The sequence below is a fragment of the Ambystoma mexicanum genome, chromosome 4q (genome assembly GCF_040938575.1).
Source record: "Ambystoma mexicanum isolate Mex_15411 chromosome 4q, UKY_AmexF1_1, whole genome shotgun sequence".
In the NCBI taxonomy this organism is placed as follows: domain Eukaryota; kingdom Metazoa; phylum Chordata; class Amphibia; order Caudata; family Ambystomatidae; genus Ambystoma; species Ambystoma mexicanum.
The window spans coordinates 1,219,272,969-1,219,285,919 of record NC_090928.1 but is presented as its reverse complement, the minus strand read 5'-3'; the positions used below and the strand labels follow the sequence as shown (position 1 = coordinate 1,219,285,919).

At 43.9% G+C, this 12,951-nt stretch overlaps 1 protein-coding gene across 4 annotated transcripts in view; it reads left to right on the top strand.

Annotated features, from left to right (window-relative positions):
- VEGFA (vascular endothelial growth factor A) overlaps positions 1–12,951 on the top strand; it is a 91,644-nt gene that overhangs the window by 45,040 nt on the left and 33,653 nt on the right. For all 4 annotated transcript variants that reach the window (XM_069608772.1, XM_069608771.1, XM_069608770.1 and 1 more), the window contains exons 2-3: positions 4,858–4,909; positions 11,478–11,674. In XM_069608772.1, the coding sequence (XP_069464873.1) occupies positions 4,858–4,909; positions 11,478–11,674 (249 nt within the window). The remainder of the gene's footprint in view (positions 1–4,857; positions 4,910–11,477; positions 11,675–12,951) is intronic.

The window sequence follows — 12,951 nt, the reverse complement described above, 5'->3', positions numbered from 1 at the left end:
TTTTTGAGACAATGTAGGCTTCTCAGAGCTGGTGTGATGTGGTCTCTTCTGTTTAATCTCGGGAGTATCCTTGCTGCAGTGTTATGGATGTGGTAATACTTTTTGGTGAGCCTTTCTGGCATTCCAAGGTAGGGGCTGTTTGTGAAGTCGATTCATGACAATATCAGTGAAATTATTGCAGGGGTTCTGTGTGGAGAGGACAGGTAGAGGAGCAGCCTTCTGAGTAGTCCCAGGAGGTAAAAGCACTTCTTTGTGATAGCGTTGAGCTGTGGTTCCAGAGGTAGTTCATTGTCCATGAGAATTCCAGGTTGTTTATCACACTTGAAGTCTCCGGTTGGGTGCCCATGCCTGGCAGCCAGTCAATTTGTGAATTGGTTTTGTTACCCTCTGGGGTTGAGATAATTATTTCTGTTTTAGTCAGGTTCAGTTTGAGGTTGTTCATTGTTATCCATCTGTATATGTCTGTGAGGCAATTGTTGAGAGTGTTGTTTGGGTCTTTGGTTGTGGCCATCGTGACGATGAGTTGTGTGCCCTCTGCGTAGTTTTAGGCAGTTAGTCCGTGGGTTTGAATGACTTTCATCAAGGGGGACATGTAGATTTTGAAAAGGAGGGGGAGAGGCTGGAGCCTTGTGGCAGTCCGCAGGAGATATTTTTGGTGTTTGAGGTAAAAGGCGGCAGGTAAGTCCTTTTGGTGGGATTTGTGAGGTAACTTGTGTAGGGAGTTAGCAGTTTCAAAGAACTTTTCTCAAACTTTCACCTGTTGGCACTGATATTTCTGATGGTTGGGATCGTCTGCAGTTGAATTGGTCTGCAGAATTAAATGATGAGACACGCCAGGAAGAATGGGAAAGGGCGAGTAGGAAAGCAAGCCTATTCAAACTAGATCTTAACCTGCGATTTGTATGGCAAAAATGTTTAGGTGGATTATATTGGACCTCGGACAGAATGTGTTCATTGGGTCTCCTGGTTGATGAACGATGCTGGGGATGTGGGGAAGAGAAGAGGATATTATTGCATATTTTATGGGGCTGTTCCAAAATTGATGTATTTTGGAGAGATGTTCTAGATTCAACAGATTTGGTGGTGAACTTTAGTATTTTGGATGTCCTGAGCATACAATACTGTGCTTTGTAGGATACAATGTAGGAAGCAAGTATAGTTTGCAAATGTGGGTTTTCAGGGCATTAGTGGTTGCTCAAAAGCAAATCTTAAAGGTGTGGAAAACCAGGAAAGAGCCTAAAGTTGACGCCTGGCTAAATGATTTGCGTATACGTCTATGAGAAGATAATGTACAAAAAAGGAACGTTTTGATTTATATGTGGATGAGTGGGTATCTTTTAACGATTTACATGGCTAGTTCTGTCGATGATGGGTCCTTTGATGTTGGGTTAACATTATGTGGTTGTGTATAGTTAATGTATGTCAATGATTTTCTGTGTATTTATTTGTCATATCCTTGAAACTAAATTCATAACTGTTATATGCCTATTGAATTGAACGTATATGCCACTTGCTTTGTTATATTTTTCACCAGTTATGGTTATATTGTTGTTCTCGTCTAGCTTTCGAGTTGAGCTGTGTTTTATTGGGAATCATATTGGGTTTTTCTATTTGACATTTACAGTTAATCTGAAAATAATAAAGTTGTTTAAAAAAAAAGGAGGAAATACCTACTTTTAAAACCACGTGTCAAAGCAGGGAAGAATTTTACAAGGTCTGTCTATGTATATCTAGCCTCTGCTCTGGTGGCTGACATTAAGCCGAGTTCTTCTCCTGCCTGCATCGGGCGCCAGAAAGCGCGATGGCTGAAACTGCATGGGACAAAAAGACACTGCGCAAACCGAGGAGAAATAGGGATGATGGCTGCAGGGGGCTTAGGGGATGTCAGGTTCAGGACTACCCCGAGAAGCTATCACGGGGCCCAGAAGCTGGCACGCGTTTTTTTTTATTTCACTGTCACAGCTGGATGACGAGGGAACAATGCCCTTGAGTGGTAATTAATGCAGTGGAGGGAAATGCAGAAGCGGTACTATGCTTAAGCATGGGGTTTTATTTAACATTTATAAAGCGCTCACAAAGCCCACAGGCATCGAGGCGCTGTTACAGGAATTGTTTGTTTTTCTTAGTTGTGTAATTGTGGTGTTTTTTTTTTTTGTCTTAGTTACGTATTTATAACGCGCTTAAACACCCAGAGGTTTCTAAGCGCGGACCCGGGGATCGAACCTGTTGTTGCTTCGTGTCGTCTTGCTTCCAAGACGCGCACGCTGCCGCTGAGCTATCCTCCCGGGGTCTGTCAGTGCTGTGCGACCAGACCTGTTTGCATATAGCCCAATCAGGGCCGGCCTTAGCAGTGGCAGGGCCTCGGTCAATGAAAAGAAATTTGGCGTCAAAAGATCATACGGGGGTGACCTCAAAAGGGAGAGGAGAGGGCAGCGACATCATGTGCCACGAAGGGCGGTCTCTGATGTAGCAAGAAAAAGAGGGGTGCTCGTTTACTTTAGAGACGTGAATGAGACATGAGGTGGAAAATAATGTCACAATATGAAGCAGAGTAGCCACTGATGTCATGAGACACACCTATATGTTTACGTGTGTTTGAAGATAGCGCCACGAATGAACGCACCAGATCAAGTGAATTGAGTGTAACTTGCAGCTCACGTGTCCAAACTCCGTAGCAGATACTCCAGTTAGTTTCTGTACTTTTTGAGGTGGCACCCAAAGCCAATCTTTCATAATTTTGACTTCGACAACAGGGCCAGCCCCAGCCTGGGCACGGGCAGTCTGTGCGGGACCTCGTGCCAATGAGGGCCGCACAATCAGCTCTGACGAAGCACAACTACTTTTGCTGGTCGTGAGAGCGAAGTCTGGAGAAGTAGCTTCTCGACACAATGCCTTTCTTCTTGCCCTCCCAGCCCTGTAAGGACTTGCCTACTACACATTAGCAAAGGCGTGCTAGATCCGGCCTCGCAGGAGTGGGCAGAGCCAATTTTTCAATTGTGATTAGAACAGCAATGTCACCATTTTCAAGTACAATTTCCACAAAGGTGGCTACTCAAATGGTTTATTTCTCACAAAGCGATACACAGTCGTCACAAAATACACCTCCAGCTTTATTTCAATGGTGTATGCTTGTTGGCATACACTAACATCCTTATTAAAGAAATTAAAATCAGTAAAAAGCTGCATGTCTGTGCAAAGCAATGACTGCAAGAAAGTAATCCTATCACACTGCTTGTTTTGAGGAGTCTTAAGTTTTAGAAGCACAGTTTTGAAACGCTGTAGCTTTTTAAGGCTCATGTTACTTTCCCTATGCTGACTGCAAAAATACAACTGCAATCATACTCATTTTTGTTTACATGCTGCTATAAGGATTTGTGCATTTAGTTTAGTGTGTGTTTTGTGTCTTTTTCATGTAAATTCTATAAAACAGTCGTTTTATAACTTGGAACTTCTAACGTGCATACATATATATAAAGACCACTTAATATGTGATTAAGTGCCACAATCATAGACAAGGCACGATGAGATTGAATGTGTTGAGCAAGATCAAACACTTTAGTTCAATTCCCAATCTGCTAAAACTAGTAAGGCCCTAAATGTTAAATATTTTCACGGTGTTCCCTATTAAACATTGAATTACTGTAAAGCACTGTGTATACTGACAATTGGTGCAGTACAGGCCACAAAGCACAATTTCTCAATCACAGAAATGTGCAAATGGAGCAGTCTGGAGCCCCTTGTACACTGTTCTTGTATGCAATGTAAAAATACACTGGGTGCAACTGCCAAGCCACATTATGTCTGTCAATATTTCGTCCAAGTTCAGTTTGTATATTTTTCATTTTTTTTAGTGCATATTTCAGCACTGCCAGACAGACTTCCCGGAGAGCAGCTAAGAATACCCTACTACTGACTCAGGGTAGCTGGCAGCCCTATATTTGCATGGGTTGGGCACAAGACCCTGGTTTCCTAATAATATCTGAAAGTGTGAAACATATTCTTTGGGAGATGTCCTCAAATCAGTCTTGCGTGATGGGCTGGGTAGAAAAATTACAAATCACAACCGAACCCATTCCCCGAAAGGGAGTGAAAGGCCGAGCTGTGCGTGTGTATTGCAGTATGTGACTGCAGCCTTACCCCCACATCAAAATCCCGTTCTCCTGTGTGAATGGGTAGGTGCTCGGCAGATTTCACCTCCTGATATCTGGAGGGAGGTGAAGGAGGGGGGGTTGGAATTGAGGTTGTCCTGGGCCAAACATCTTGGACGGACGCTGTCCTAAAAAAAATAATTAAAAATAATCACTAAAATATCCCCCATTCCAGCAAGGATGGCGAGGGATGTTCACTAGTAAAACAAACACTTGGTGAAAATTCTACTTGGCTGTGGTTGAGCACCATTTTTTATTGCTTTAGTGGTAGGGTATGGTGGAACGAGATTGCTCAAAATAGTAACGCCTAAACAGTGCCGGGAGTAACTAGGACTGGTGTGCCCATCGAATACCACAATATCGGAGTACTTCTGGCCTAACTACAAATGTGTGAGTACTCACCCCCTCCCCAATGGTCATCCCTTAATGGACCTGGAGTCCAAAAAGGCCTCCTAACTCCAATTTCTTGCAAGTCCTACTCACCCACGTTGTCGCAATTTTTCATTTTTTGTATTGTGTAATCGTTTTTTTCGAATTGTCTGAACATGGCTGACTGCAGGGAGGCAAGCACCATACACATTTCCTCGGCTGGAAGTGCCAGTCCTGTCATAGTGCTTAAGGCTCACTATACATATTGTCTTGGGAGGTAGGACTGCGGTGGAATCACTGGTTGCAGAATCTTAATTATTGTCTCTCTTCTCCTTCACAGTGGTCACAGGCAGCTCCAGCCTCAGGTGACGGAGAGAGAAAACCAACAGAAGGTAGGCTGGGGTGGAGACACTTCACATTATAGTTCTGTCAAAAGGTCTGCCCATGTCTTCATATGTGATTCTCTGAGGTTGTGATGCAAGGGGGTGGGGTGGGTTAGTTAAGTGGGTTCGGGGTAGAAATATGGCGGGGTAGATTGTGAGGGTGCTGCATTAAATGGTGCTAGCTGCTGCATAGAAAGGTAACTGAAGGAGATGGTTTTGGGTACTTGTTCACATGCCTCAACTACATTTCCTGTAGGCTGTCCATTTCCCATATGCTGTCCATTTCCCATATGCTGTCCATTTCCTGTACGCTGTCGACAAACAGCATCCACGCCCTTCACAACTCCCACCAATAATACGTAGTCTCCACTATGGGAAACGAAGTGGTCGTTTTTATTATGAGAAAATGAATTGCATGAAAAATGGGAAAATCGGGTACATATCTATAAAAAGCATCTATAAAAAACACTACAGCAAATGCCAATAACAGTTCTAGCATAAAAAGAACAAGATCATAACATTCGATGATTGGCGTGTGACGAGCATGTTCCCAGCAGAATCGCTGTGAAGAAACGGAAATTACCTTTTACTTGACCACCTACAAAATTGTTGTGCAGTGAATTTTCGCCTTGGTGCCCTACTTAGCCACCTACACCCTTCAGAGGGCGTGACAGGGCTATAAACCCCTAATCCCTCCTGCCAGATCCCATCCCCTCACGCCCCAAGACTAGACTGCCATTAGCTCATGAGCAGCACCTGAAGGCATGCTGCCTGACAATGACCACTCGACCCCTAGCCCAGGGAAAACTTTCTCAGTATCCAATGATAACAACAACCTCCCCAATTCACTTTCTCAAGAGCCAAGTCAACCGGCTAGTTCCTTCCACTCCCTCCCCGAACCCTAAAATACAGACTGGGAATACAGGAAAGCCATCATAGTCTGTACCCGCAGACTCAGGACCCAAGATTTTGCAGTTCAAATTTGGACCTATAACTCACTGCACCATTCATCAGACTAACCTCTCTTTCTAAAGCAGTGACCCAAGCAAGGCAGGGAAGTTTACCATCCAATCTGCAAACTACAACCCCTCTCCATCACAGCCAACCTATATGGGTACGGCCATGCTAGTAATACTGTGCTCAGTTACATTTTCAGTTATGTTTTTAATTGTGTTCATTTAATTGCAATCAGCAATGGCCGAGATCTCAATATGTTTTTTTCTGGAAATAGTCTGAAAGGATTTCAAGGGGTAATTTATTTTACCAACGTACTTTCTTGAGAGTGATGGGTCTTCATGTGGCATCCAAAGTCCACATTATACAGTTGTGTCTGATTTCTTCTTCTTATTGTACGTTACATCAAGGAAGTTCCAACACGTAGTGACTACTGTAACCCTAGCCCCCTTTCCTCCCCATTTGTGGCACATCCTGCTCTTCAAGGACTGGGCCATAGCATAATAGTCCTTCTGTGATATGTGCATGAGGTCGGGTGCAAGCACAGACAAGGCCCGCTTCCAGAAGCCCACACCAGCCCAAGGTTTGATCCCTTAGACCTTTTCCATCCGTGTAGGTTATTGCCTAACTGATGCTTAAGTTTAAAGATGAGAAGGTGGGTGGAGAAAGGGGACTAAGGACTAGTAGTACAGTAGTCAACTGGATGAGAACTTTTCCTTACTCCTACGTTCCACATTCCTTTCCGTCCTTATACTTTGTGGACTCCACAGCACCTAGAAACCAAGGGTGGATGGCTTTCGAATTCAATTAGCCAAGCGTCCGAGAACAGGGTGACCAAATTGAGCATCAGCTCAGGTGTTGCTGTTCAGGCAGTAGTGCTTGCAAATCTACCTTTAAAATACCAACCCAGTGGATGTGGTGCTGAAATGCCACCAATGTATTGTACTGCATGTGAATGCAACCCTTTGTGAGAAGAGACACCTTGATTTGAGTAACTTTGCACGCTGCAAGAAACTTTCCACCTTGATATTGAAGCCTTTGAGGCCTCTGCTCCCCTACTGTTGAATACAAAAGTGACAATTCCATTTACTGAACTTCGTCCTGTCAAGGTAAAACCTAAATACCCTTTTCATGAACAGTGAAGAAGACTTTCTGCACCTGATGCAGGACTTTTGGAGGAAAAAAAGCAAACAAAGTTCCTGATTTAGATGAAATTTTGAAACAACTTTGAGACCAAAGGATGGGTCGGAAGGACAACCTTATCTCTATGGAATACCATAAGGAAATGGCTTTGAGTTTGACAATCCGCCGAGCAGAGGTAAACAGCAACTAGAAAGGCCATCTTCCAATCTGATGTCTGTTATAGCTATTGATTCAAAGGGTTTCTGGCCCCATTGGGAATGCTGAGCTGTCCATGGGAAAAAAAGGGAAGGACAGATAACACATCCCTTCAAATTGAGGCTTCGCCATCATACTGAGAAGAAAGCCGGTTCAGAGTCAATATAAGCTCCTATAGCTGACAAGTAGGTCCTTCATGACTATCTGGGGCCCGACAGAGGCCAGATGCTAAATAATTGAAAGAAGGTTTGCCAAGGACCTGATAAGTGGATGTTTTCATTATACAGACCACAATAACAAAATCTACTCTGTTTGCTGTTTTACTGTGAGTAAGTGGAATCCTTCCTTGCTGCTTGAATAATGTGCTTATACCCAACTGGTAACCCAAGATGTCTTCAGGCAGGATATGTTCAGGGACCAAGTTGCTAACGGAAATGACTCAGAGGAGGTGGAAGAGAATCAAATTCCTCACTCTGAGACAAAATATCTTTCGTTATGGGGAGAAGCACCAGCTGGATAGTCAATACATTTACCAGATATAAAAACTAGAGAACTGGGCAGCTGCCATGGGCTATCGGAATTATGGGTCAATGTCCTAGTCTGTTTGAATGTATAGGGAGTGCAATAAATGATAGGACGAGGGGAGATGCAGATGCATATTTCACCTCCCACAAAATCTCCATATCATCCCCTATCAAGTTTGGCCCAGACCCTAATGGGAGGTCAAGAAGGGACATGTCTTGATAAGATGCACATCAATTAGAGTTATTTCATGCATCCCCAGAGGTTGAACGGCTCTCGTATGAGCTCTGGATGCAACTGTCACTCGTGATTAGCTGACACTAATTGGCTTAAAGGGTCGTTGTACAGTCTCAGAAATTGAGTGGCTGCTAGCACTAACCCTGTGCAACTGCCGATTCTCACACCTCTACTACTATGAGGGCTATATGGCTTACATGGTGCCTCCCAGCTTGTTCACATAGAACACTGATGCAGAATTGTCTATCCTACTCTGAACAACCCTGTTCTGGATATTGGACAGCAACATTTGAGGGCCAAAAACATTTCATGCATCTACTACACATTTATATGGTCCTTGCAATCTCATGAAGACCAGAGATCATGGGCTTAAAGATCTCCCAGAGCTGCACCCCACCCTAAACGGGAAGAATCTATTGTAATGATCACGTGATTCGAGAAGACCACGTGCGTCCTTCAGATCCACAACAACATTCTGGTCTCCATGATGAAGAGCAGACCAGATTGGTGCGTGTGTGAACATTACAAACATTTCTTATGATCATGAACGTTTCGGCAGAAGATGTAGATAGAAACGGGAAAGATCAAGGATAGTCGACAGGTTAGACTAGTTGGATTTTGACACCACGAATAAGCAGCAATAGCCAGAGCCTCCCTCTGCAAGAGGAGCTGGCTCAATAGTCACCATCTGGAACAGCTTCTCGACCTCTTCCATCAGAGCAGGGGAATCAATCTGCACCAAAAGGGGATTCAAGGGAGGAAGTGGAGAGAATATGAGCCAAAAAACCCTGTTAGCAACTGAGAGGACCCACATGTTGGATGGAATGACCCTCCAAGCTTCCATTTGGTTGGTCAGCGCTCTTTTCATCCCCACTGAAGTACTATGGAACCTGACCAAAACATCACTTTTATGATTTGTTGTTGGAACAGTTAGCAGAACCTGACTCCAAAAAGATGACTGGGAGAAAATTCCTCTTGTAATCCGCTGTTTCATTTTATGGTTGGGGACTGATGGAGCTGTTAGGCGTTTTAGTCCCGAACTCATGAAACGCCCAAAATCCTGAAAGCAGCAGTGGTATTTGTAGCAAGAATCACAAAAAAGTGGCTTACGTGAGGGGGCCTTGGTCAAAACTGAAAGTTTTGACTTTTACATGCTGGTCTTCTAATTACTAGGCTCCTCATCTGTAGAACTATAAAAGATATCCATCCCGTCCAAGGAATGCTCGAGGACTTTCTCCTGAACTTCTATTTAGTGGCATGAAGCCACGTTTGCATGCATACATCGGCCGAGGTATCAACATGGTAGGATAACGATTCTAGAGTATTCTTTGCAATAACCTTCACACCTGCAAGACCCGCTTTAAACTGTTCACGTTCAAGTTTTCCGGAAGGTAAAAAGTTTTGAATTCTGCTAGCTCCTGCAACCCTTTCTGGTTGGAGGCTGCATGCAATGCCTCTGCATTGGCGAGTCTGAGCTGATGGACTGAGTCTAAGAACTCCTTTGTTCCAACCAACTCAAGAGCATTGTCTTCCTCACATAGGACTTGGGCTGCTGTGGAAGAAGGTTGGAGTTAAGGGTGGCCGTGGCCACAACTGAGGACGAAGGACAAGAGGTGTGGGATATACCTGTTCTGACACTAATGGTGATACCTCATGTCAATCCTTTTTATTTGTAGGCTGAACTGAATCGGGTGTTATCCATATTTCATGCCTCTGACAAAACATTTGCTTGAAGGGTCACGTTCACAAGTTCAGATTCCGTCAAAGAGCGAGCTATGCCCATCTCAGGGCCAGTGGTTTTCCGGAAGTGGAATTTCTAACATTTCCATTAACCCAGTTAGATGTTTGTGCAAAGATGTGGCCGATACAGGCATCTCATCCTTAGCCCTCCCCCTTCCACATATTCTGAATATCATCTCCTTTAGTGGGGGTTAATGTGGTTCTTCCTGAGGGGGATGAGGAACCAGTTCAAAAGATGGCTGAGGAATAGGTGGACTAGGCAGAGACGGATGAGACACCAGAGGAGCTCCTAGCAGTGTAAGTGGTGGCAAAGGAGGAATTGCGGGCAAATGTGATACTGGAGCCGGAAGCAGTTTATTTATTAATTAGCCTGGTTTGGACAGGAGTGCATTTGATTTTTAAACAGTAATACAAAAATCTGGGATTCGATGCTGACTTTCCGGCAGGTGCCGCTTCTTCTACTAACATGTGAAGTATGTCAAAGGGACCTTAACCAGATGGTGAGCATTAGCCGTCTGGATAGAAAAACTAAGGGTGGACCCTGGTACCAGACTTAGCCACATATCATGGAGCCTCAGACGATTTGGTGGAAATGTTTTTCCCCTGACAGGGATTCTCGGTAGCGTGGTGCATTCCCCATCTACAGCACTCTAATGATTCCCAGGTCGTTTTGCGCTTTATGAATCCCTTACATTCATACATACTGACGGTAGTCCTGTTATTTTATTGCAGCTACACACACTTTTTTTTAAATTAAAAACATTGGTAATCAGCTTCTAGTGGCCTGATGGCTGACAATATAAGTTTGAAATAAAGGTCCCTTTGCTTTCTGATGTGACCTGTACCTTGTGACAACTGTTTCCCCAGCAACTGGGCTACTCTTAGTTTGGAGGGAGATGGTTGGCTTTTTGCCCCCACGGTGCCCATTTACCCAAAAGTCATGTTCCCACGTGTAAGCTCCTGATTCTGCATGTCTAAATAGTCTGTGTGCCATAAATGGCCAGCAGGCATGTAAAGGCAATCGAATTCTGCAATATTTCGGTTGCAATGTTCTGTGACTTTCTTTCAATGAGCTGTCCTCATACAATGCCCACCCCTTCCAGAAGAAGCAACATGTGAAGTGGTGGGTGACCGTATGAGGAAATGCCACAGTCTCACTTGATACATCCCACTTCCTCTGCTGGCTGTAGCATGCATATTTTCAATCAGCGTGAAGACAACTCGAGATGTTTTGCATGAACCCACATCATTAAACCACATCTCAATATTTACCTGCCTGAGGTTAATGTGTTGCTACAAGCTGGTTTCCCGTTACAATGACAGGAATTACGGACGAAGAACAGACCCGTCTTAAGCCAATGACTATGAAAAGAGCCCAGATATGCGGCCAGAACATCTGCCATTCCATCCTTTGCAGAAGTATACTCTGTAGTTACGGGTGGCAACACGGGTGAAGTGTAAATGAGCGCAGGAAGTGAGAGCGCATAAAGCATAAAACAGTAGATGTTTACATATTTGGCCTCTAAAACAATCTAAAAGATGGGTAGTCATTTTTCCTTGTTGCCTGCTATGCATTTGTCAAATTGGGCCGTATTTCTATGCAGTCTTATTTCCTTTCACATTGTTTTGAATCTTCGGTGAGTCTTGTAATCTCTGTTCTCTAACCCGCTGAATGTTCCCACAGCTTCTTTCCCCTTTTACCTCCATGTCAAAGATAAACATAGCACTTAAGTAAGTGAATTCTGTAGAACAAACCCATCTCTATTTGTCTATCCCTTCTATGCAGTAATTAAATTCATGGAGGTGTACGGGCGCAGCTTCTGCCAGGTGCGAGAAGTGTTGGTGGACATCTACCAGGAGTACCCTGACGAGGTGGAGTACATCTTCAAGCCTTCCTGCGTGCCACTCATGAGGTGCGCAGGCTGTTGCACGGACGAGAGCTTGGAGTGCGTCCCAATGGACGAGTACAATGTCACGATGCAGGTGAGTGGCAGGGTGTGCAACAGCCTGACACTAAGTACTGACTGACTGACAACGCTTTGTACCAATGCAGTCCTGAATGGGTTTTTTCTTAGCCTCCTCAATGGAAAGGCCCTGTATGTACCTGCTATTGAGCAGCAAGTGATCGAATTTATGTGTTTCCTCCAACTGGAGAGGCATAATTATTTAAAAAAAATGCGAACTCAATATGCAACAGGGCTCATGTATCCAAGATAATTAGTTTTCCTGGATGGAGAGCAGCAGCAGATCTGCTTAAAATGTGCATATTTAGGCAAAGATAACTTTGACCACAGACAAGGCCTATCAGTGTACTTTGGACGGTGTTTATTTTTTTGGGTGAAAACCCCTGTTTAGAATTGTTCATACTAGACAAAGCAAATGCTTAGTTATTTACCAAATTTGCAGAATTGGGTCCCACTTACATAGGAGCATTCAGTAGTAGACAAGCAGTACAGCAGGCTTAACCAAACCTTTCCGGGAAGGGTGGTAGCCATTAAGAAGCACCTTGAATGTAAGCTGGAGTGACCAGAAGGATTGCGAATGGGCAGCAACATCCCTGCAGTAGCCCTCTGTTCAAGGCTAGCAAACTGGTGGGTTTGAATTTCACAGCTAGCCTTCGGAGCAGGTTTTCTGTATGCGGTGGAATTACTGTAGTAGGCATGCTGGACCACGCTACTGGAATAGCAAACGATGTAATGAATGGTTCAAACTTGAATCTCCTGGAGGTTAGCAAGAAATTTAATTTTTTTAGTGCACACCTTCTGTTCTTTCCTTGACCTTTTGGGATGATTAGCGCTTAGTTTTCGCAATGGTATAGGGCTGACAAATCCATAATATATCAAATCAAATTAGTAGTAGCTACAATGTTCAAAACTATATTTCTACCTGAGACTAGCAGTGTATATACCCTTTAGTACAAGGACTAAAGCATAGCATTAGGGATTTGAATCCAGTCAGAACATTTACTGAAAAGAGCTAAACCTGATTCCGTTGAGAAGCTGGTTAAGGCTAGGATTACAAATATTGTTAACAAGAAGAGCTTAAACGATGGATGCATTTATAACTATATTTGTAGCATTGGACTGACTCTTGTAGGCCAAAGGCAGTGCATGACTATATAATATGGGGTTATTTATATAGTGCTTCATGATGGATTATTCCGGCTTCGAAGCGCCCTAATAACTGGTGTAATTGCAACTCAGTGCTTTGGAACTCAATTAATTGACCTTGGAAGGCTGGAGAGCTGAGCTGGCCCAACT